The 26,630-nt window shown below is 41.6% G+C and overlaps 1 protein-coding gene across 2 annotated transcripts; it reads right to left on the minus strand.

Moving 5' to 3' along the window:
- Positions 1-4,012: 4,012 nt before the first annotated feature.
- lhpp (phospholysine phosphohistidine inorganic pyrophosphate phosphatase) lies at positions 4,013-26,619 on the minus strand. 2 transcript variants are annotated; one of them, XM_010739999.3, is made up of 7 exons: positions 26,448-26,617; positions 25,921-26,108; positions 24,780-24,933; positions 24,606-24,669; positions 24,416-24,508; positions 22,510-22,601; positions 4,013-4,737 (listed from the first exon to the last, which is right to left on the minus strand). In XM_010739999.3, the coding sequence occupies exons 1-7, from the start codon at positions 26,576-26,578 to the stop codon at positions 4,644-4,646; spliced, it is 816 nt and encodes a 271-aa protein (XP_010738301.3). In that variant the 5' UTR covers positions 26,579-26,617; the 3' UTR covers positions 4,013-4,643. The 2 variants fall into 2 exon arrangements, with proteins under 2 accessions (XP_010738301.3, XP_027144890.1); XM_027289089.1 differs by lacking the exons at positions 4,013-4,737; positions 22,510-22,601 and adding an exon at positions 23,586-23,760 and having other exon boundaries at positions 26,448-26,619.
- Between the last annotated feature and the right edge of the window lie 11 nt (positions 26,620-26,630).

Here is a 26,630-nt window from a genome sequence, read left to right on the forward strand (position 1 = left end):
ACTAGTTCTCCGGTTTGGTTGGTGCCTACCCCCGCTTAGCAGCTCAAATGTGGTCGGGGTGAAAAACAATTTAGCAGTAGCACCCGGCCACAAAACATTTCCATTTGAGCAAGTGATGTCTGAAGTTTTTCTAACTTCACCTTGAGCTCTAAATGACTTAATCATTGTTGAATCTCACCCACACTCTTTGTTGGATTCATGAAAGACCAAACCACAAACTATGTGTGAGGTACAACTGACTTTTAAAAAGTTCAGCCGGTGTTATGTCTGAGCAGCAATAGTCTGCACCCACACAGAAGAGACGTATCAAGGTCGAACAAGCTCGAAAAGGAAAAACAAGAGGATTGTATCGGATAAAAAAAGGTGTGAGCATTCAAAATGAGAGCTTTGGCTTTTACAAAAGGTAACTGGACTCCTTCACAGGAGAGAACCACAGCATAGACAGGCAGCTTTAAAATTGAGGTCAGCTGTAAGCCTTCAGACCTTTTGCAGACCGGGACAGTTAGTTTACACTGGATGGTGACATACGACCACCCTTTTGCCTGGATTATACATACGCACACGCTGTGGTATGACATCAAGGGGTCATGCTTAGTGTCTGGGGAGCCAGGCCTCAGAGGCTTTAGTGGGCAGTCAAGCAGGGGTCGTGCCCCTGGAGGGGGCCTGTGACGGCTGTGACCATGTTAGTGGAGTACAGACTCCTCTGTGTATGAACTGAGACACTTCTCAGATTGCTTGCGAAGACTCTTGAGGGAGGAATGGGGTGGGGTCCGAGGGGAAGCAAGGAAAGGGGAGGAAATTTCAGGCCTCCACTCCAAACCCGACAACTTCTGATGTTCCACAGCCCTCCCACGCCACCAAGTGCTGTTGGCACGGCAGCCCACAAGGGAAGAAGAGTGATGAAATGTGGGGAAACCATGTGGCTTGGCGAGTAAGAGCGAGAGGCCTTCACATGGACCAACACTGCACACACAGAAGGGAGGGGACGAATAACTGACTGCTGTCAAAACATGTGCGTGTTTCCATGGATAACGGTGCATTTGGGGCTGCAGGTGTGCCGGCGTTGTCTGGTCAGCTGACCCGCCGTTTCCTGTCAAACAGGAAGAGCCAAATGAGTGGAGCTGAAAGTTCAAGGTAACACACAGCTGGCAGTTGTTAAGGTGGGTAAATGCAGGTGTGCTACAAGAGCAGCAGTGTGTGGAAGAGGAGCTTAAGCCGAACAGATGACATAAAAAAACACGTCTGTGGGCTCAGAGACGCAATGCAGCGGTGCGTGTATAAAAAGAACCAACTCGAGGGGCCTGGTTTCTAAAAATATCTGACTTTATTTTAGATTTAATTTTTAAATTCATTCCAACAAAAAAGGATTTAAAAAAATAATTTGTTTCATTTTTTCGTATGAGAGAGAAAAAAATAAATCAGTGCAAGTCAAGTAATTTAATCAAGGTCACATTTAAAAAACAAACAAGCAAGCAAACTGTGCAAATGAGGACCTCGGGAGAATCATAGTACCGGAGGCTGTAGACACACATTTAACACAGAGCCACATTCTCCTCCTCATGGTGAAAGCGTCTGCTTCTTCACGCGACATTCTGCATGGTTTCGTGTCCCTGAGGTGCATGTCAACATAAGATGAAAATTAGATCATGAGCTTCATGGCCAGAGATTGTATGAGGAGAGAACAGCGGTATGGGTGGGGATATTCTCGTATGCAGTCATAATAATTTGTTCTGGTATGACTTGCAGAAGCAGATATTTTGAAGATAAGCATCTCGCTGAAGCGTGCTGTGAATCAGGTTGACTCGAATTGAGATGAGTGTAAAATGACAGTTCATGAGTTCATGACTAAGAACAAGTTGACAAATAAAATGTCAGAAAAATAAGGATGAATGAATTTTAAGTTCCCATAGTCTAAGGTATCATCTTCCAGTCGATCATTCAATCTAAAAAATAATTAAAATCCGATATATAATAAGAAACAGACTAAATCTTTTATATTAAGGTTTGATGAAGACTTCAGTCTAAGAAGAAACAGTAGATTTGTGATTTGTGAAGCTGTACATAGGCACAGAGGAACTAAATGTTTACCACCACGTTTGTACAACCGAGTCTGATCTGAAATGCAGTACTTTAGCAGCTATTTGGTCATAAAACAAAGTATGGGACAAGTTGACATTTTTTTCCCCAGATGACAGGTCAAAGGACCCTCAAAGTTCTTAAAATTCATCCTGAGGGGAACATGAACGTGTCAACCCTATTCCATGGCAATCCATCTAAAAAGTTTTGAGGCATTTCACTCAAAACCACAATTGTCGACCTGCTGGTGGTGATGCAAGACAAAAAGTCAGAGGATCGCCAAAGTCATAAGGATTCATCCTCTGGGGATAACGAATGTCTGTAAAACATTTCATTGCAATGCACCCAACAGATGTCAAGATATTAACAATCTATATTAATAATCTGGACCCATAAAGCCGGGACTGACACCAGAGTGTCTTGACTTTGTTTTTGGCATGTAAAAACAGTGATTTTACACACCAGGAGTTACATTGTTTACTTCAGAGTAAGTACACTTAATGCATGTGGGGTTAACTACAGTCATGTAACAGTGAAACACTGAAAACATTTAAGTAAAAAGACGACTAACTGATAGTGCTAATAACCACAAAGTGGAAAATCACAATAACAGCAGCTTTAGTCAGTCAAAGATTTGACAGTGTTTTTAAGTCTGTCGATACTGTCCTGTGTCAGCGAGGTCAGACATGCCCAGACATGTCTCCTGAAATGAGGTCATCTCTGTTATTTGAAAGGTAATCTTGCTTCACAGTCTGTGGTCACAGTGCGGGAATCAATGTGTGCAACAGGAATATCACTGTTTACCTGTCAAGGCAGCGTGTAGAGCTGGAGAGTGCTGCTAATTTGTAACTTGTGTGAAATGGTTAGATGACCTCAGGCCAGCCTGAGAGGTGTGGTTATCAACCAGCTCGCTCGGGGGCATGTGTGCGTTTGTGATGATGAGCCTGCCAAGAAGAAGCTGTTGAAAACTGCGGCCTACATCCCTCAGAATAAAAACTGGGGAGAAAAAAAAACTATTTCAAGCCAAGCAAATTCATTCGAGAGCAGTGAAATACATGTTTAATAGCTCCATACAAGGCCAACAGGCAGTAACATAATGTTAAAAACACTCCGTCAAACAATGTGTAAGCTGTTAGAAAACTGGGTACCAGCTGCTAGTACTTTGCCATGTACATTAATATTTATTTCCCAATCAGAAATAGGAGTGGTACAACCAGCTCGACACACAGTTTCATAATACTTTGTAGCATTTCATTACCTTTAATTGCCCAATAACATTCAAGCTTGTGTCAGCGAATGGTGAAGTGAACCAGAAAGACCTCAGTGAATCACTTGGCAATGGGTCTTTGTTCTTGCTGAATCTATTTGGTACACTGAAACCTTGGGGGCAGCGATGGAGAATCGTTTGTTTTACGCCCCACTTCCAGAGGACTCAATGATCCAGCTGGCACACAAAAGCCCAATAACCAATTTTTCCCCCCTCATTATTTTATTTAACCTCACTGTAGACACTGACATGAATGTACTACGTTGTAATGAGTGGCAATTAACAATGTTAACAATGTCAGGGCGATCCCCGAGTCGAGTAAATAAAGATAAGCAGTTCTAGATGTGTGATTCTCGAATCTGATGATGGAGAGCTTGTTTCATTTATGTTTACAGAGGGGGGAAACATGAGCTCAGGCACCAGAGTAATTCATCACACTCGGCTGGGTTCTGCATTTATCATCTCAGAGACCAGACTCACTTCCCATTTCCAGCGATTTGTTTTTGTAAAACAAAAGCTGCTCGGGTATGAATTCCAGTTTAAACCAGAGCCAAGGCTAAATTTTCCCCAGTGCTTTGAGACCTTGAGCTCCTTTTTTTTTTTAAAGAACACTAAAGTTCTGTGACAATGGCTTCGACAAATGATCAAATACAAGCAGACGTCAACAACTCAGACTTGTAAAATAGCTTTATTTATACAACCCATTCATTAACCGCTTCTCCCTACTGTATTATTAATGTTGTGTATGTTTTGCACGCAGGGAGTGACCGACAACATTAACTACATGTTAAAACCCACTACCGCTACGTTTTAATTGTGCATTTCCAGTTTGACTGTAAACCATCTTTGTGCACAGTATCTCTGCAAAGAATCTGACTGTGTAACACAAGCAGGGTGTCTGAACACTCAGTATTGCTTTTCCGTCCTAACTGTCAGCAGTGGGTTACAGGCACATTTATTTCAACTTGAGGTATCTTATCTACATCAATCATGTACTGACAGATGCACAGTGTTCAGACTGTCTCCCACAGACCTGCGTAATAGTTCTTCAACCATCATCCTACTTTGTTTTAAACTATGTGGAGCACCAGATGGGTGGGTGTTTCCCATATTTGTCAGTTACAGGATACACAGTATTTGGATGGTATACTGCTTTGACATGTTACGTGAATTGCTTAAATGTAGTACACCCTTCCCACAGGAAGCAACACTTATCTATATGAAAATAATACTGGCTACGAGTCTGTGTCACCCGGGGTCACAGTGTAGTGGAGAGTTTCCAGTGTCCGCTACGGTGTACTCAGTGCCTCTGATTGAGGATCATGTCCACAGCCTGAGCCAGGTTGTCCACGGTGCCGTCAGCCGTCACCGTTGGGTGCTTCTCGTCACTGGGCCTGAGGGAGGAGAGGCAAAAGTACACGCTTAAGGACACGCAGCACGGGAACAAACAGGAACAAACAGCTGCTTCGATAAACAGCGAGGACTAGCAGTTTGATGCTATCAGCCACACTAACAATACTGAATGTAATGCAGGACATGATGGTCTAAGAGGATTCAGGAAAGGCTTGAACAAGCAGAATTGCTCTAAATGTTGTCTTGATTAATCCTGAGGTTTTAACAGGGTCTTTGTCCCCTTTGAACGATCATAAGAACATACTAAAAATGAAGATTTTTCAGTGTTTTGTTGCCCTGTGGATATCTTCACACTTGAAGGTGTCTGTGCAGCTGCTTGCCAAAAGCCCAGCAGGGTAGAGCATGTTTTCTGTCTCTCACCAGCTGTCACACACTGTTCCAGACCTTTCTAATATATCTGAAAGCAACTAAAAACAGACCAACTGGGGACTTTAATGAGAACTGCTAATTCCAACACCCAATTTCTTAAAATAAAACCAATAAAATAATTTGGTGACTTAGGCCAGTGGTTTCCAACCCGGTTGTGGGACCCAGAAAGAATACAGTATCTTTTAATACTGTTAATCTAAAAGGACACGAGATAAAGAGAAGAAAACATATTTATGCTACACAAAATGAAGTTTATTTTAACTGAGGTTTCTCTAAACAGTGATGTTTTACATGAAACCTCATCATCATCATCATCATCATCGTAGTATCTATGATCCCCAAAGGATGAACCCTAATGATGTCAGTGATCTTCTGACAGCAGGTCAAAGTTTTCCCTCATCCAGCAAAATATCACAGACATACATAGTTCCCAGATGATGTATCTTAAGCATTTTTGTGGTCCCGACAGCCACCACAAAGTGTGGTATGTTTTGACCGAAATGTCTCGGAAATTCATCTTGTTCTAAAAAAGTTTTTAAAAAAAAGGTATCGAAGAGGGAGAGAAAAAGTCACTTGAGGGTGAGGGGTAGGAAGGAGACATAGCTACTTAAAATAACAAAAACAAAACGGTATAAATATACACATTATATAAATCTTTTGTGGAAGGGTTATGAGATTGATTTATGTTTACAGTATGATGTATAGAGTTTTTCAAATATATATAATATGTAGTAATATCAAGTGAACTTTTGAATATTGTATTCATGGTAAAATGACAAAGAGACAAAGATCACAAGAAAAACTAATTCCTGATCAAGACTATCATCATAATTTTGTCTCGACCTGGCATCCTAAATAGTTAAAAATCTGTAGGAGTGCATGGGGCTTTGTTGCCCCATCTCCCCCCTTGGCTGCTGATATTGTTTGGCTCAGGGCCCAGAGAAGGACGCAGATAAGTGTAAGGGAAATGTGATCCATTTTATGTGGCACCAGACCCAGGCCGTCATGCAGGACCCTTTTCCTCCCTATCACATCAAAAAACGCCCCCCTTCATTCATCTGCCGGACTGCCCTGGACTCCTGCGCATTTATGAGGTGGTGCCTATAGACAAACCCCCCTCCTCTCCCTGGGCTGCCTTGACCAGGCTCTGTGTGCCGCCTCTGTTCCCCAGTCACGGGTTGGAGCTCCAGATGGGGAGGCTTTGTCTGGCCCTGGGTGTGCGGCACACACCACCATTAATCCTGCCCTCTAAGAGCTTGCAGAGAACCATGGCAAATATTTGTGAGCCGCCCAAGTGTAGCATCAGAAAGCAGAGGCCAGTTGGGGGGGGGGGCGTACAAGAGGTGTTGAATACTGAGGCTGCGGTGAATACGGAGGAGCAATGCCATGTGTTTACGCATGTCTGTCAGCCACCAGTGCTTGGGTTATGTGAGCTGGTTCGCTAATGGTCCGGGTGTTATGTCTCCTGTGCTGGATTACTCCCACACCCTTTTCTGCCCGAGGACTGATTGAGTTCACACACGCACATTCAGGCACGAAACACACGAGCAAGTTAGTCGCATGGCTCTTATGTTTCAAGCAGTACAGCGAGCAGCATCTACCGCATTGTCTCTCCAACCTGATGCTCCTTTAATTCTCCCATGGCCTTCGTCTTTTTTGATATGCATGCATGATCGTGCGTGTGTATTCATTTTGCCGCTTTCCTCCCATTGCCATGAATAATGAAGGAGCAACCAGGTCAATGTGACCATGCAAAATTCAGCACAACGCAGCTAGAGTTACCGATGAGGTAATCTGCGGCTCGCTGCAAGTCCTTCAGGTCAGTGCAATATCAATACACGTGGAGAGATAGGTTTGGTCCCTGAGCCTGATGGACACAGCACAGCCTTCAACGTACGGATGAGGTCAGCCATGAGGTAGGAGATGGGAAGCGGCCAAGAATTTAGTTCAACACAGCTGCCACCATGCTGGAAAAACTTCACCAGAAAGTCAGTCAATCATCACAAAGTTTGGGGCGTGTGGACAAAGAAGCAGAGAAGCAAGGACGGATTTGGGTTGTGGTGACACAATAATTCTGTTTGATTTGCTATAGACAGAATCGATGGAAAGTCATTTCTCAACCAAAATACCAAAGTCCTCTGAAGTCTAGCTTCTCAAAGGGAGGATTTGCTGCTTTCTTCGGTTTTATAACATTCATAATGTAACACCTTTGGGTGTTTTAGACTGTTGGTTGGACAAAACAAACTATAGACATCACATTGAGCTGTGGAAACCTTTTATTACACTCTATACACTAAGGTAAATGAAAAATAAATGACAAGTTAAACTGAAAATAATCCCTTAACTTGGGTTGCGCTACACTGTTAATTCTTTTAAATTATGAACGCTGAGGAGTCGATTCTTTTAGTTTTCATGGGACTCAACAAGTAAATCTGAATCATTATCTTTAATGTCCTTTAACTATAGGCACATACTGTACACCTCTAATCCTCTACAACAGCTATGACATGAGACTGGATTAAACTGTTGTGCAAGCAGGACATGAGAATATGGGCATCGTGTACACGCAGCTCAAGCCATATAAGATTATAGCGACTTAGAGTGTCATATGGATGGATATATAACATGGTATTCGGCTCTATAAAGCAGAGAGGTACATTTTGTAAGGACAGGCCGCACCTCTGTGAAATGAAAGTAGATACAAATGACTCATACGAGGAGCGCACTTGTGTGAGAAAGTCAGCTGTGTGTCAGAGACAGAGAGACATGAGGTATGATACAGAAGTAATGAAGAGGAAGGTTGTCAGGGTAGCTGACCGTGGGGTGAGAGGCATGGCAACCTTCCCATCAGTTAATGCTTAACATGCATACACAAAGAAACACACACGTGTGCACAAAAGGAAGCAAAACTGTCACATGCACCTGATTTTCGATTTACACTTCTCTCTTAACCTCTTCACCTTTGCTGGGTATGCCTTTTGCTCGACACAGAGCAGTTCGAGTAGAGAAGGCATAAATGAGGGCAGAGATGAAAAGTTCAACCTGAGACAACAATGCGTGACACTCAATGTTTTGGTCCGAAGACTGACATACAGAGCGATTTTCTTTGGGAAATCTGCCTGGAAACAGTTTGTTCCCCCAGCAGCTGGTTCTCAACACGGAAACATTTTGTTTTTTAGGAAACTTTAAAGCTTCGAAATAACACTCAACAACAAAGATGGCTCCCGTGAGACTGGAGCTAGCATTTGCTAGCGATGAAAGAGGTCTGGCAGTTAGCGCGTAGGAGGTTTTAAAGTAATAGGTGACTAGTAGCAGACGGCAAAAGAGGCCAAACCACCTCGGGTGCAGCAGGTGCAATGGCTAAAGTAAAAGCAAAAGTATATGCAGACAAACAAACAGGGATATGACACAGATCATCATTTTAATTTGGCATTTTGCATTTTTAGGGTTTAAAATTTTCATGTTTTTCTACCCTAAATATTTTTCTTACGTGTGCTGTCACCTGTCTTTGCAGTGCTGAATGAGGATACGAGCTGCCAGCAATGACTAAAGATAGTGTTTGTTTTTTTCATACCAGGCTAGTGAAGGCACAGTCAGCCAAAACACTCTTTTCTCACACTAAAAGAAACTATATAACCATACCCCGAAGGAGAACATGGACTGATGCTAACCATGGTCTTTATGTTCAGCCAAGCCTTATGGGTGACATAAGATACTAACACAAGACAAAGCTTTCTCCCTTCACCCCAAGGGGAAGAAAATGTTTGAAACTGAGTGTGTTTTCTGCTGCTTGGTGACGATGCAGGAGTTTTGGCCTTCAGGGTGAGAATGTGATCGCAGTTTGACTGGCTCTGTTATAAATAAAAGGTCATGGGAGAGATTGATGGTGTATCAGGAGCCTCAAAAAGGCGATGAATCCAGAAAGTTGAGATGTTCCAGCCTGGTTTTATCATCAACCTGTTGAGCTTCACTTCACCTCTTTTACCTGATATTTACACAACTGCAAAAAGACACTGATAACTCCCTTATATAATACAGCTGCAGCCTCTTGAAAAAACAGCCTAACTGAACTGGGGAAACCACCATGTTACGTGCATGTTATGGCAACAGAAATGACAGATGCTAAGCTGGAGCCTTCACATCCTCTGCTGAGTTTGCGACCATGCAGCAGCAGTTATCACCTCGCTGTACAAAAGCTGTATAATGTTGAGTCATGATCAAGCAAACAGCTGCGGTATGGTTTTCACACTTCACACAGATTAACGGTTCTTTCCAGTCGAGCAGGACACAAAGGGGATTCCCTGGTTGCAGCATGAAGAGCCACTTGATTTTTTTTCCATCCTTTCGCTCGCTGAAAACCTCCTGTGTGTTTGTGAGTGTGTGAGAAAGAGATAGAGTGTATCCTGAACTGTTGAAACCACCCACTGGAAACTTTCTGTCCTTCCCAACCACATACACACCTGAGGCTAAACAAACAGGACGTAAACTTAAAAACCTTCACACTCTCACTCTCAGTCTCTGAGACATTAAAAGCATTATGTTTTGTCCCCTTAACTACAAATCTCGTAGCCTATATCACAATTGATTGCTGTAATACATGTTTGAAGTATTTGTTCAGCCTTTTCAAGCATCCATTGATTTCCATGTATGAAAATCAAGTACCAGTCGCTTGAATCAGCCTCTTGATTGGTAGTTCAATGGTCCCCCCCACAGCCCAAATCTATCATGTGTCAAAATATGTTCTTATGAATTGATTTATAAAATGGACTCCACATTATCATCATAGTCGCAGTCATTTTTAAATACAATATATTAGTCAATGTCTAAGTTTCTATGGTCTATGGTCTAACTATTTGGAGTGGCAGAAGCTGAATATTTCAACCAAAACATCTCCATTACTTTAAGCTGTTTATCCATATTTTAGTTAACTATTTCACCCATTGCTTTCTATTATTACTATTTCAACCTCTCTCCTCACTTGCTAACTAGCTTCTACCAAGTGACAACCTCTGTGGCTGTAATGTGAAGCCAATGTGGAAGTGCCAAACACTGCAGTTCCTTTAACGGCCACTTGAGACTGGCTACAAAATGAATCAGTCTCCATAAGCTCCCATGGTAAAATGTCCAACTTCACAACAGAAATAAACATGTTTACAGCCTGGTACAAAAACAGTTTTGGTATCTACAGCCAATTTTCCTGTTTATGACAACTGTACTGAGGGTGAATCTTTATATAACTCACCTGTTCAAATTATATTAAGGCTTAAAGTTGTGCAGAATAAACAGCGTGGCCGCTTTGATCGACAGGTAGGTGCCGTTACAGATGGAAGAGGCAGCAGTGCCAACAAGGTGGTGGACAGAGCAAAACATTTTGAGTTCTTCTGAAACCTGTGGGTGACGTCGCAGATACGCCGTCCATCCTTTATACTGTCAATGGCTTTTCTTTTTTTTTTAACGCACCCTCAGTTGCAACGTAATGTTAACGTGTTAAATATGACATAGCTGGTTACTGGAAATGTACCAAAGATCAGCCATGCAACATTTGTAATCCTGGTTGTCTGCTTATTTTTCCGTGGATGTATCTTTCAATCTAATCGAGCAACCAGCTGACTTTAGTTGAGCTTTTGCTCATACCCAGAGAAAAAATGCAGAAGTACCTCCTGAGGTACCTCCATTTGGGAATCACTGCTCTAGATGTGTAATCCGTTTTGAGTTCCATTACTGTCGTGGTTATGTAGTGCAAAGGAGACTATTTGAAGTCTGCACTGCATTATCTCGTAACCGTAATGTAACTTTGAGAAAAATAAATGCAGATTTAACATTGCCTGAGACGGATTAAAGCTCAGCGTGCTGATTAGTTTTCATATGTAGAACATGAACTGAATAGAAACCAGTGTCTGCCTGGGAGGTAAGAAAAAAAAACACGGTGCGATGATAAAAAGTTTTTCTGTACAGTACACGGAGGTTGTAGTAAATATGTTAAACATGTAAAAATACTGGTGTGATCTTTTAAAGAGTAACTTCACACTCAAGGTTTTTATGGAGGAAAAGTGTTGTTTTTGTGACCACACCCGACTATGATGTATATCATAGGGTGTGGAAAGAGCATTTAGTTACCACTGGCTGGCAACATAAGCAAGATTATTTTCATGGGTACAGATATGCTTTGATGTTTACTGTAATGGATAACTGAACAGGTTTCAACTATGCTTCCTCTTAGCCACTACAACATTTGTTTACTCGCCTCAGATAACAATGCACAATCCTTAAAAGGGGAACTCCGAACACCAATTTTACATATCAAAGTCTCTTTACGTGAGAGGAGGGAGTACGATATGTCGTATAAGTTGTTTTATGGTTTAAAAAAAACTGCTTTAAAATGAAGGAAGTGAAAGACGTGAGATTACGCAACCAAATATGTGACTGAACTGACAGTGGCAACGTTGCATTGGTAACGTAGAGGCCATGTATAGAGGAGCACATAGGAGTCCAATGCTACATCGAAGCATTATTTTAAGGGTCTTGTGGTACGCAAAACATTTTTATGTGTCAAATGCATCACTGGTGACCAAATTCTCAAACAAAAACTCCCTATTTATCATTTCACAGCTGTCCTGTCAGTGTTGTGCTCAATATGCACAGCCTCATGTGACCCAGATCTCACCACACTCTTCTTCTTTTTTTTTTTTTTTTTTTAAATCAGGGTGGTATTATTAGCAGTGCTGCTGATGACTTGCTGAGCCTTCGTCTGTGTCTCTATGTATGTCTATATCTCAATGTGTAGGAGTGTTTTGTTAGCAGTACTGCTGAGTCACCTGCATCTGGTACAGAAAAATACAAAACACACATGTGCAACCACACAAAACACACACACACACACACACACACACACACACACACACACAAACCATTAGGAGGAAAAATGGCAGCAACAGAACCAGGCAAAAGCCCAAGCCCCCCCAGCCAAGCAGCCTGTCTATTGGTAATTGCAAGAGGGATTGGATCCCCCATTGAAACGACTAAGGGCCTGTGTTCATGTATTTAAGAGGCAGTGCTATGTTTCAGCCTGCCATCTGTGGGCTTTAGCTCTCCGATTCTCTCCCACTCTCACTCCTTTTCTTTCTCGCTCTCTTTCTCTCATGGGTGGAAAACTACCGTCAAGGGGCTCAGTGGCCAGGGCCCGGCCAGCTCCTTTGTCTCGCCGTGGGAGTCTAGTCTCACTGTGAAAAAAGCTACGGTTAATTATTAATATCTCATTGACTTATAACGCACGGCAGGCTTTAGAGGAGCCTGCAGGCAGAGGAAGCTGTCACCCTGGGGGTGGTGAGGGATGGTAGGCCAGGCTTGGGCACCCAGCGGAGTGTCATGAAGCTCTTTAACCTCTCTGTTCAGCTACTGCCACATCCATCTACAATCTGTGGTGCCCCGTTATGTTCTGATCCCACGTTTATCTGGTCCAGACAGAAGGCTGGAAACATCGCTTGATCATCATTTCGGTGGGGATGAGTCTCATTTTACACTTTCTACTCTGGTGGTACTCTGCTCAGATTTATCATCGGGTACCATGGGATCATAGTGACCTAAAATGATCGCATGTCTGTTACAAGGAAAGTACGCTCAAATACTTATCTTGGGCTTAAAATGAGATGATGTAGCTTCCTCCATGACAAACGATAGCGATCTTGGTCAATCTGGGTTGATCAAGACTGCTGACGATGGATTTTAACAGTGACCCAGTTAAGAAATCAAATTTTTAAAAAGTCAAACTACTACTGCAGCTTATAACAGCTCCTCTAATGTCCATATGTATGCTAGTTATATTCCAAATACTGAAAATATTGCCAAAATACTAGTAGTTGTTTATCCCTGCATGCAATTATTTTGTTTGCTAACATTCATTGGACATAATGAAGCTTAATTGCCACCTATCCTAGTGACAGACAGAGTACATAGCTGTACTTTGCCAAAATATAGCTGGATCTGGCTAAATATGGTTGTGTTAAGCCGTATTTGGGCAAAATATGTCTGTTTTAAGTATACTAATCAAACAGATGGACAGTGGAAAAGTGGACAATGCTGTAGTAGCTGTTTGAGAAGTTTCTTTAGATATTTTGGACTCTTGCCATGAGTGCTGGTCACCACTGGAATCCACTGCAACTGTTGTGAATCTAATTTCATTACAGCTGCCATCCTCTGTGAACAAGAGCATGCAAGCAGGCCTACAGGCAGTGAATGTTAAATACTCAAAACTCATAGAAGCAAGAATAAAAAAAGCATAGACATAGGAATATAAATGTTCAGATCGGAGAGACAAAGGGGGGAGCAGCGTTGGGTCTCGAGCCAACAACAGAGTGCTGGCTGGATGAGGAAATCATTCCCAGAATTGATTGTGTTTACATTCCCAACGAAGCTGCCGATTCCAATCCATGGGAATACAGTTAAAACACAGCTTAAGCTTTAAGTTAATTAGGGTGGCTGTATGGACTTCTGCCCTTAAAAACAACACTGATAATCCAGCCTATATGTTTATGATAAAAATACTTTAAGAAGATATGGTCTCTTCATTTTAAAAACCCATATGCTCTTAAAAAGTTTATTTATTTGTGAAACAAATTGTGTTTTGAATTTCTGCAACCTTGAGGCACCGCAGAGGCTGTTGAAAAGAATAACCCACCCACCTCTGGACAAGAATGGAAAAGGTGGGAGCATGCAGCCAGAAAAGAGATCCAACCAACAAAAGCCAGCTTTCATGTGTTATCTGTTAAAAAGAAGGGAAATCCAGCAGTGGAAATAGAAACCTTATGCAACATGTATTTTCCTATTTTGCCATGCAAATATCCTGCCAAAGGGCCTGCTGCTGACTGACAAAGGAGACGCAGACAGCAGCGAGAGGCTGGTCAGAGATTAAAACAAACCAAACTCTGTTGACTCAATCTGCCTTTTTGCCACAGAACAAACAAAACCCAACGGGTCACGATGCTCTTGATTTCAGTTCCTCTGATGATCCGGGGGGACCTGGACACAAAAAGAGGGCCCCTGCGGATTCTGTGCCAGTTGAAAGGCCATATTGTGCACATAGTAGGATTCACTGGATTGGACCAAAGCATCTCTGTAGTGGCGCAGAGGCAAACAGACCTCAAAGACACATTCGGAAATCCTGTCGCAATTGACAAGCTTTTAATCTTACAGCCCACAGCCTCAGCAGAGATGAGTGAAATGAGATGACTACAGTTCCTCCCCACACAGACAAATCTAATGTGCTAACAGAGGTTAACAGGACAGGGCGTGGGACTGTGCTGTTATGCTAGACACTATAAAATGCCAGCGCTGTTGTTGAACTGTTTGCAAAGGTCAAGACAGAGCAAAAGCACAGAGAAAGTGCGACTCAAGCAAAACCTGCTCAGACATGAACGTACATTAAATCCAGTTCCATAAAAAGACAATTAAGGTATCATCGCGGGTGAAACGAGGTTTCATAATCGTCTGGGTAATGCATACAAACAGGGCCTTGAAATACAGTAAGTCACATACGTTACAGACGATCGCTGTCTGACGGGCACACACTTGAAACCATGTACATTATCATAGCCATTGAGGCTATAGGACACCAGCGGAGGACTGAAAGATAAGCTTGGCTGAAATACAGTATGTACCTGAGAGCCATCCCAGGGGCAGTGCTCAGTTTATAAAGGAGATTAAGCTGCAACCACAGCCATACACAGCTGCCCTGTCAAGGTTCAGTGTCACAGATCTGCAAAGGACAAAGACTATCCATAAACCTAACACTGCTGCGCTGTGTTCTATCTACTGTCGGTTTGATTCAGAGGAACGGAGATCTGATAGGCTGTTTATTTCAGAGGTGGAGAGCATCGCCTTTCTGTAGACACACAAAATCCGAGGAAACGTGCACACTTTTCCATGAAGCTTTTCAGGGTGGGGAATTGTTGACTCTCTTTTGCATATGCGCCTTGTGTACATAGGACAATAGAAAACGGATGCATTTCATGTCGCTAGTAGTGTTAGTTTCCTTATCTTGTTTGCACTAACACCAAAAAAATGCATAAAGCAAAAACTGGAGTGGAAGATAAAACAGCGATTCATTTCTAAGATATCATAATCTTGGATCCTCTTACGGAGACACAAGTGAAGGCTCCAGAACACGCTTAAATTAGACCCTATTATGTTAAAGCAACAATGTGCAGTACATCTTGCTTGAATAACATTCACATCCTGGCGAAAGTAAAAGCGTCTCAGTATATATTATTTGCCCACAATTAAAGATTTATTACACAAATCCTGAGCACTATGTTACATTAAGCTAAGAGCAAAGATCTTTCCACTGTACCTTGCTCTTATAATATTTGCTCAGGCTGATGGGCCATTTGCTTTCCTTAATGAGCAATCCTTCCTTCTATTCGTGGCACTGATAATGGCTTTATTTGCATGACTTCATTACAGGTAGAAATCTGCTCTGGATATCCTCACTAATCACAGGTTATGTGCCACTCACCCAGTGCTGGGTGGGACGTCCATGTTGGACGCTGTCCTGAACTGGATCGATAGGGACAAGTTTACAATTAACTGGTGCCAGGAGATGTTTAGAAGGAAGTCTATCTTAAGTTGTTAAAGCTTTCAGTGCCTCCTTTTACACTCCCACACAGTTACGAGCTGTAACGTCCAATACTACTGCCGGATGTCCATAAAGAAGACTTAATAGGTCACGTTAGAGGACATTGCTATGACATCAAGCCGTATCCTTTCCTCTGTCGCAGACGTGGTTCCAATGACTCTGATTAGAGGAGTAGCAGTTACAGTGATAGCTATGAATATTTGCATACCGACCATCTGCTGAGAACTGTGTGTTCTAGCTGGTGTTTTTTCAGTTAGAGCACACAAGTTTGCGTGTGACTGTGTTTTTGCATGAGTTTAACAGCTTCATTGATAAGGTGTGTGTGTGCTAACCACTGTGGTTTATAGTGCACGTTACAACAGATCACAGCAGTCGTAAAATGAAAAAGAATCGACACTAAAAAACCATAAACATAGTGGTCGCAACATATGGCCGTAATGCTCTGGGGTTTTTTTTAGACTCGGCTTTAAAAGTCGTGCTAGTCGTGCTAAAGCCACGTTCCCGTTGACACATTCAGACTGCGATTTTCAAACAACCACACTAGAAAAAACTGTTCAACTGAGCCTCTTAGGTGTAATTTCAAGTATCAAGACATGTCAGCTGTTTCAGGCAGCTACATTTTCTTCCAGCTGGTGAAATGAAGCATCAACAACCCAATAGCAAAATTGCTGCAAACACACCATTGCTGGCAGTTACAGTTAAATAAAATCCAATATTAACACAAATACAATCAATTCAAATAATTAAAATGGAGATATTGCTTGTTTGTCTTGTTTCACTTGTTAATTGACACCAATTAACATGATATCAAGCTAGCTAATTTAAGCATTTCTGTTGCAGTGAGAGCCCCCCAAGTCTGAATAGCATGAAATTTTCCCGTTATTTCCATTTCCATCCATGAATGCGGCAGTAAACTAACCATAACATGGTTGCATTTCTCTAATAAATATGCCAACGTCAGTATGTTTGGTATTAACAAACATGCCAACGTTAGCATGTTTGGTTTTCTAAATTGTCTGAGCTTGATGTAGCAGTGCAGCCGAACGCACATCAAGCACATAAAAAAAATACTGAAGGAAAACTAATCTGCATGGTAATCACATGGCTCCTAACCCTCGTGCAAGGCTCGCTTCCTGTTAGCGTCCCTCAGTGACGGCCGCAGACAGAAAGGGCATGATCCAGGGCACGGTTTTCGGCAAACTGGTTCATAGTTTCTATCATTAGGGACTGAGTCTCTCTGGAGACGTTTAATCTGGCTCAGGCTGCTTGGAAAACAGTTTCCCAACACTCACATTAGCAGTCAAGTGTTGGCCACAGGGAGAGGTTTTACAATGTAAACCATTTTGAAGATGGTTGCTGCTGTGTGAAAATGTTTGCAGTTCACTCTCTGCCAGATTCCAACGGGAATCCAGTGAGGGCTTTTCTCAGACTCCCTGGCTCTCATTCAAAATACCTATCAGTGCTATGTATGACACATCACTACACGGTTTTCCCCCTCGGCAGAACTGCAAATGACAATGCGAAGTGTGTAGGCTATGTTTAAATCAAACGCCTTGGGATCTTTGAACATCACAGATACACGGGGAGACAGGCAGCATGCCAAGACCAAAAGGTTATTTGGAGATAAGAGAACAGAAACAAGAACACACAACCAAGTCGAGGCCACAGACCACGGGAAAGGATGATGATGATATTTAAAAGGACAACATACGAGATTGAGCCAAAGGACAGAGAATGTAATCATAATCTGACTCTCCCAGTAGTATAAGTATATCATTCTGCATTGCATGATACTGGTGCCAAGCTGACGCCAAAAACCAAAACAAAATAAACAATAAAAACGACTTTTTTAAAGCTGCGCTAATCACTATTTTATAGCTCAAATGGCTATGTGGAATGTTAAAGGGGTTACGCTAAGCGACAGAGCGTGCCCAGTACCAAATGGCAGAGAAAGTTAGTAACCAGCTGCAGAACATAGTGGAACATTTAGCAGCTACAGAGAGGAGTAGGTGGAGACCAAAACAGAGCTAAAAGGAGGGTGAATATTGGACTTGGAGGAAACATAGCAACGAGACTAGGCACCTATATTTGGTATTTGATATGCAAGATGTTCTGTAGTATTTCTGTATTACAGTATTGCTTTGCAGCTTTAATGTTGTGACTACCATAACATAACCACAGAGTTGAAAGGCTGAGCAGGGATTGGACTAGAGCGCAGTGTTGGCAGACCGTTCCCATGCAGCTGATTAACATCAGCGGTCAGCTCTCCGTACTCCAAGTCTAATTCCCAACCAATTTTTGGTGTAGGCCCCTTCTTTCCAAACCTGTTCTACATTAAAGAGCAAAGGGTTCTCTGGCTCCCCTGAGGGAAGTGTGCTAACTTTCGCTCATTATTTAAGAACAAGGGAAAGTTGACTGTTAGCAGAGCACTCCCCTATTACAATTAGCCCTTATATTATGCCTATAGGCCCAACAGCTATTACTGGTACACACTGAAATATCACTTCACTCAGGCTGTGCTCTTGAATTGAGTCTGCAGGGGCAATCACAAGAACATAACAAGCACATTCATGTATCATATGAAAAAGGACAGGATGATTAGGATAACACACATTTACTTAAACTGTGCTAGACTGATTATATAAAAGGTTAACATACCATTTGACTAGGCGAGGCACGTTCTTTCTGGAGCAAAGTTGACAAAGTCATGATTCAAGCATATAAGTAATTTCCTTGAATCATCTGTTAGCTCACAGTGGAGACAATAAGTGAACAAGAATTAAGAAACCATGACAGAAAAAGTCTCTACATCTGACAGATCTAATGGTGACCTTGCTGATTAACAGTTTGTCAAAAGCTTTTTTTAAATATGTTGATATGATTGGATTTTTACTGTGATTTGTATCTTTTTTCCCTTCCTGTCTTGTCACTGGGCCTGGGGTATTTGAAGCAGTCTTTTCTCCAAGCCTGAGGCCTGCACAGCATCTGGTTGACTTGGAAACAGCTGTGTTTTCACAGATCTGACTGAGGGTTTATAGCTACTCCCAGCAAGCCTGGGTTCACTGCGCCTGTTTGGGTAAAAAAAAAAGTTAAATCTCACGTCTTTTCCTCTCTCACAGTCCCACAGAAACACTATTACTGTCACTGTTTCTCTTCTTGTTCTAGAGGAATGTATACAGTGTGCAGTGTAATATGTCTGGTGAAGGATTTGGAATAATATGAGGTGTCTATGTTAAATGAGTTAAATGACGTACATTCTAATTTGGGGCACAAATAAATATTACTTCCTGTTACTCCCAGGCGCACTGTTACTACTCACACACAAACACGTGCATCGGTTATTCAAAGCAGGTAACGCAGCAATAAATTCAAAACAAAACAGCATTCAATATCAGGGTTCAAAGACATTTTCCAATTCAAAATTCCAGGCTTTTTGTGGACTTCTCAGCAGATTTTCCAGACCATATTTGTCATCGGAGTACAAACAGCTTGATACTTTTGTACATAAATGGTTTTAAAATCAAACTATTAACATGCACATGTTACATTCTGACTATGTATGCCTTTATATTACCAAATAATTGTAGCTAGGTACTGCAGCTCATACAAATCTGCTTTCTTTGCTCATTTTGAGTTTTTACCCAGGCCGCTTTACAGCTGGACCTCGGAAAACTTGCATTTCCCCTTTGTGGCCGTTCAGTTCACACGCCTACGCCGAAAGCTGGACGATGTTCCATTGTCAAACATCTCTGCCCACATACTAACCAACTAACAGGTGCTACCTATACTCGTATAAACTCATTAAACATACTGCATTAACATACTGAATATACAACATGTTACTGGTGTCACCATCTCTGATAAATACAAACCGAGAACTGGTTGATTTAATGATAAATGCAGCCTTGAAGGCGGTTAGAAAGAACAGATGGTTTCCCTGCGTAAATGTTCAAACAAACTCGATATTTGATTATTTGTTTTGTATGTAAATGTGCAACTGAAAAATAATGTGGCAATTTCTAATGTGCAGAGCTGTTTTGCAGGCAATGACGTACAGACGTTGAGGCACCCCTGTGTAGTGTGTGTTCTTGACATACTTCTTGCCTTGCTTTTGATGATATCAAGCCTGCACTCTCACACACAGTGGGAAACATTTTTGGCTACGCTGGCTGAGTGCTACTAACGCCATGAAAAACACTCTTATGCGATCAAGTTATTTTTAGATTTTCTGAATTTTATTTATTTCAGGTAAAAGTCTGGGAATGCTGGGAAGTTTTTTCTATACTCGCCTTTCTTTTTTTCTTACTTATCCAGACCTAGACTAAAAATCAAAGTACGTACTTTTCCATAATGTTTAAGGAGCCTTGAATTTCGAAAGGTTATTGTTTTTGGAACTAATTTGGAGTTTTGTGCTGCCAAAAAAAGTAAAAGCGAGGATATAACTTGAACGCAGTCCTAAAAATAGCCTTGATAAACACTACAGTGTCATTTCACTAAACTGTTCTGTTATTTAATCACTTATGTAATGACTTGCTTTATCGCCTGTGTATGCACATGTTTCACCATATAGACTCCATTCACCAATCAGTCCATAAATCTAGACCACCGAAGCTGAAACACGTCATGTAACATAATACTGATTCCACATGTTCTTCTGCAAGAAACAGCCCATTTATTTTAACCAGTTGCTCTCTCTCCTCAAAGAAAAGAAAAAAAAACACTGGATGTGCAGTGATACCATTTCATCTGGTTTATCCTCTCTTTAGTTGATACTACCAGACGCAGCACAGACAGGCGTTGAATGATGTATCAGACTGACACACTGCATACTGAACTCACATACTTGCACATGTATACGCATACGTGCATATACATGACAGCAACGTACACAAAAGCACACGAAAATGGGAACACGCACCCCATCATATACACGAGAATAACTAACTGTACAGACAGATTTTATAGTGACTGTGCTCTTAGCGTGGGATTAGAGCTGACTGATGCTCAAGCAGATTACTCAGCATTCTCTGGTCACATGACCTGAAACCTGCATGCCAGTGCGTGGCAGTGGAGTAGGTCATCAAACATGGTGCTCTTCACACTAATCTGTGGTTTATAACCAAAAGAAAATCTCAGATTTTCGTTTGATTTTCTCTTCCAAAATGAAAGTTACACATGTGATAAAGTCAGATAATATGATGCAGTGAGGCACATAATTGTGCCCTAACATTACAAGCCTACTTAAGTATTTATAAATAATTATGAAATGTATTATATTTTCATCACATTTTGCTGCTACATTTTACCTAAATGTGTTTTTTTGTTGTTGTATTGACACTTTTACTTGAGTAGAGGATTTTAAATACTTGTATAACTGTCACTTCACAGTAACCGGTGCCGTGTGTGACTGTTTAAAATGAGAAAAGCGGAAAAAAACAGCGCCACTAGTGTAAAATCCCCTTCACTTCCCGTAAATATATAAAGTACACATATAAAACCTAGGGCTAAGGTCATGCTCGATACAGAAAAAACACCAGTTGCAGCACTACTTTGAACATACAGTACATTATAATGTGAAACATATATGTGATATAATGAATAGTTCCATTGCCCTTCTACTACCAGTCACTTTTCTCTTTTCTTCAAGCCATGAGTACCACATAGATCATCTGAAATAATCAACCATATGATTCTGTAATTACAGCATATGAAGGTGCCCCAGTAATCTCAGGATTTGGGATCGTAAATCTTTGGTGAATATGACCTTGTGGGCGACTAGCATTTAACATGTGGAGAGAATAAAGCTATTTTGGGGGGGGAATCTCAATCAAATAAACAAATCTGGAAGACTGAAGATTGAAGTGGTTGGTTTACAGGAAGCCTGTGTGTTATGGTATGAGGGCGCCCTCCCATGGCCAATAGTTGAATAGTATTTTTAGCTTCTTTTTTTAAGAAGATGTGGGAAATTGTTTTAATTAGCATTAAAACAGTTTCTTCTGGTACTTCCTCTTCAAAAAGGTTAGCTTGTTATTATTTAAACAAACAGAAATATTTCAAATATGGCTGTACAATGACACTTGTCATGTAAGGAAGCTATTTTTTCCCCCTTTTTACCTTCAGGCATAAAAGCACCAATTCATGCTGCCTTCCAGTCAAAGCCGGAGGTCGGAATTTCCCAGTTTAAATTACCAACTTCCGACCACCAAGAATTCCAGGTGCACAAACGTAAACAAAAAAACATGGCTGACAAACTGATGTTTCTTTGGCAAGTGTACACACAGCTGAACTCTCAGCAGCGCAGCCGTGCATGTATAAACGGAACTGAGAAGGAAAAATGTTGCATAAGGCAACAGACGCACTTTTTATACTTGGAAATCGAAATATTCCATTCACCAGCCTAAGACAAATATTAAAGGCTACAAATGCATCCTACCCACCTCCCCGATTGATTGAAATGTACAAGAGAACAGTAGGTAGATGTAGATGAAGTATGAACTCCGACTTTAAACGGCGTTCCATTGTACCTTTTCTAGTAGGAGGGTGTGGGGCATTGGCCAAAGGACAAGCTGACAGGGAGCTGGTATCTTACTCAAGGATACCTTAGCAGGGCACGCACGGACACGGTCACAGGATAGGTTGACTAACCAATAGGGACACCTGTTGCCAATATGGAGTCATGTTCATGTTTGGTAGATTGTATCAAGGATACCATAGTTCACTCTGAGAGCATCTGTGGATTTAGGACATCACTGACCTGTATTTGCCAGTCCTGACTTGTACGCCTTTCATTCCACAGTGTTGGGCCCCACCTACATCATTAACCAGATCGTCCCCGATCATCAGCGCCTGCAAGCGTGAGGGCAAAGAAAAAGAAAGAGGGAACATTATTATTTAGTTAAGGAATATTGTGCCAGTTGATATCTCCTCCTGTGGTTCCTGCTTCCTACCTAAGCATCAGCAGCTCTAGGAGGATCCATTTCTACCTGCCCTCCAACCTCCTCGGGTTTCTTTTTTAGAACCTCTCAGCTTCTCCTCTCCCTTGACCACATGCTTGTTGTTGCACAAACATTCTTTCTGCCTACTAGAGAATGTGATTTATTAATTGAATTGTAATGGGTGACACTGGGTGAAGAGAACAACCAGCAGAAGAGGTGTGTAATTCAAGAGAAGAACAAAGTGTCAGCAGAGTTTCTGTGAATGCTAAAAATAGAATCGGAGTTTAAGGACACAGTGGGTTGCATTATTCAGTAATACCTGGACAATAGCGAGGTAAGAGCTGATCACACCTGGAGATAACCAGTATCAGTTCAGGCATTCTCAGGAATTTGGCACAGGAAAGTGACAGGGCGGTGGTGGTTTCATTCTGATTACCAAGTGAGTGACTCAACGAAGGGAGGAATTTCCACAAAGCTCTGCACCACCATTTCTGCATGAAAGTCTGGATAAGTAACTGAAGGCTTCGAAAAGGTCAGCAGATAGAGCTGTGGATATATTCATGTCTCTCCCAAGAAAATAAAATCCAGAGAAAAGAGTGAGGCTTAGACTGAGATGAAGCCAGCTTTCTTAGAGTGCCAACTGCCAGGTCCAAATATAGATAGTCTGAAGACTGTGCTCTCACTGCACAGTCTCTAAGCTTAACACGAAGATGAGCAGATACCAGGGATAGACATTAAACACATGTACAGACACCTGCTGAGAAGAGTGAAAAGACAAGCGTGTACAACTGAACAGGAAGCATCTTGGCTTTGCTCTGTGATGTGTTCCAGCATGTGCCAGAGTCCTTCTGTGTCCTGCTGCCAGTAGCTAAATAAAATCAAGCCAACAATTAGGAGGTGTGTTCGAGTAATTAGTTTAATGTGCAACAGGTATGTCTCTTTGGTTAAAGGTGGAGTGTTAACAGCTCAGCACTACAGGGTGCAGATGTGGTACCCTGGGACCCAAACGAATCTGCTGTGCTCATGATGTTTAATTGGCTACCGATGTGGCAGAACACATCAACAGGTGGCTGAAAACCCAGGAGGGAAAGAAATATCTTGAAACAATAAAAGCAGTTAGAATGCAAAATAGTGTGCACAATATACTGGACAGTCAGCCTGTGGATGTTGAAAATGTGGGCAGAAATTTCCTGACTCAGTATATTTGTGCCTGTACACAAAGAAAGTAACATGACACTGAATAAAGCCTGAAGGAGTTTAGACACTTTGTTGTTAAAACAGGATTTATCGACCTGATCAAAAGAACTTTCAGGTTTGTATTTAGGAGAAATAGTAAAAATGTCACTCACAAAACAAAAAACAGTTTGGTTAGCCAACGCTTCACATCTCGTCATGTTGTTTTTCTTGTTTAGCAGCCTGTAATGACTGGAAACTGTTTGTGCAGCCGACTGTGCAACAATTCTTTAGCATGTTATTGTGTTGTAAATGCATGACTGCAGATGCTAACTGTTGCTGGGGCACTCCTGTTTACCACTCAGAGGGGAGCGGCTACTGCAACGTTGTTAGGCTGCACTGGATGATTCATCAAACTCAGAATTACAGAGTCGTAGCATAGAGGGATCCCTCTAAGCATTTATCATTTTAGCCTACACTAAGAAAGTGAAGTAACAGTCTTCTTTATTGCACAACATATAACACACTACAAAGTCCTGTGTTGCTCCATACCTCATGTGGCTGAAGCCCCATGTCACTGAGAACACTCTGGAAGAATGTTGGAGATGGCTTTCCAATGACTTCAGCCTTTAAATCACAGGCATACTGAAACAAAAGAATAATTAGACACTGTTCATATGTACATTAGTACTGTTATCAATTCTTTATAAATATATAAAAGCAAATGATGCACCTACTGTACCTCCAGAGCCTTCATGTAAACCCCGACATCTAGTTTCAAACCATCTGTCTCCTTGTAGTACCTCCTATGAAGAGAGGAATATTTTGTGTAGTTCTGTGAAGACGTTTGATAACTCATGTGTGCTTGCTGCTCTGAATAAATCATAATGATAAATGGCCTTTAATATCCTCTCACCCTTGCCCCAGAGAGAACAGCACTGGTTTCTCCAGGCCTATAAGGACCCTGAATGCTTCATTTAAGTTCTGGTAGGAAAAATTTTCAGTTGCGTCTCCAATCACCACACAGTTTGGGTTGGTCTTGTCAACGCTGTCAAACTCAGGGAGAAGTCCTGCAGAAGAATAAACCCACAGTTTCATACTTTTTTTTAGGATTAGGTCGTTTAATGGACAGGTCTGGTGATGTATTTTACTTTTCATATTGAAAACAAATCCCATGAGAACAACAAAAAAGTATTCTAGTGGCCTATAAATAAAGGGTTATAAATATAGCGGGGTAAAGGGATGGAAGATGTCTTTCCATAGGAAGTTAAGCTGGGGAATTTTGGAAATATTCCAAATCGGAAAGTTTCTATGGGAATTTATAGAAATTAACTGGTAATTGGTGATAAGATAGCATCATGATAAGATAGCCTCATACATGGTCTATAAAATAATACTAGCTTTAGCTTATTTAACATCTAACTTATCAGCTAGCTGTCTACTGTATGAATAAATTTCCATGTGCTATCTGCAGGTTAGACATTAATACCATACATCAAATATATTTAACCCATTACATCATCAAAACTTGCTTCACTCTATGCAGTCCACGGGCTCAACAGTGTGGTCCAGGGTTGTGGAAACCATCTGTGCATGTGATGGAGGAATGCATGGTGCATGTAGGGGGAGTGCATGTGATTAAGGAGTAGCAGATATTCAAGTGTACTTGCATGAAATCTGGTTGTTTTAGTCAAGATTATACTAAAATACATATTTCCCCAATTATATTTAAGCTCCCTTTTAATGGCCAGCCTTCAATTTTGTAGATTTGTGGTTTATTCACATTTATTCACATAAATTCCCATGGAAAGTTTCCAACTTTAAAATTCCCAGAATTACACAACCCTATAACTATAGTATAAATATAAATCTAACCATTTCATTCATGGAAATACTCTTCTTTCTCAGCATTTATCCAAATCACACTAACTACATTCACTAACTGCACAGTTTATCAGTTGTTCTGTACTTGTATTGTTATGCACTCAATATAATATGAAATATTCCGGGAAAGTCAGCTCAGGAAAGTTGGGAACCACTGAGTTTTTCAGCATTACCATCATAAACCAGCAGGTGAGGCCGCAAACATCTGTCTTTGAGGACTGCCACAGCTGCAGGAGCAGGAGAGAAGACCTCAGACACAGATATGTCAAAGCCCAGTCTTTGAAGCTTGGCCACAAACGTCTCTCTGCTGGCCTGGGTCTCATTGGTGCAGAAGCGAAGCTGCAGGTCGGATGCCTTGAGCCTTTTAAAAAAAGAGGTCAGAGTGAGAATGCAGCACACAAAGCTCTGATAAATATACACCTTTAAGAGACACATGCACACACCTATTGGGAGCTCATGCAAGATAGATACTTAATTGTCCTTTACAGGACATTTGCCTGTACATGACCTTTATACATAGATACAAGACACAGACAAACTCAAAGCAGCACATTTATCACATCTAACCCTCCCTGTCCCTGCAAGGGCTTAGCAGCGCAGTGAATAACAGGGTGCATGCACTTTGCTCCACTGATTTTTGACAGCTTGGTATGCTGAGCATGCAAGTAGCCCGAGAAAAACTCGTAAAATATACACTCACTTCTTCACAGCTTCAACAGAACCATGAATGGCAACCCCGTCTCCCTCCCCGCTGTCGTATAAAACGCCACACATGTCCAAAATGACACCTTTCAAACTCTTCGCACAGCCTGGCCAGCCCGTGGCAGCCATGACGAAAACCGCAGCCTTTCACGGCGCATGCGCGTGTCATCAACACAAATCC

Source organism: Larimichthys crocea, chromosome XVI (assembly GCF_000972845.2).
Source record: "Larimichthys crocea isolate SSNF chromosome XVI, L_crocea_2.0, whole genome shotgun sequence".
NCBI classification, from domain to species: Eukaryota; Metazoa; Chordata; class Actinopteri; family Sciaenidae; genus Larimichthys; species Larimichthys crocea.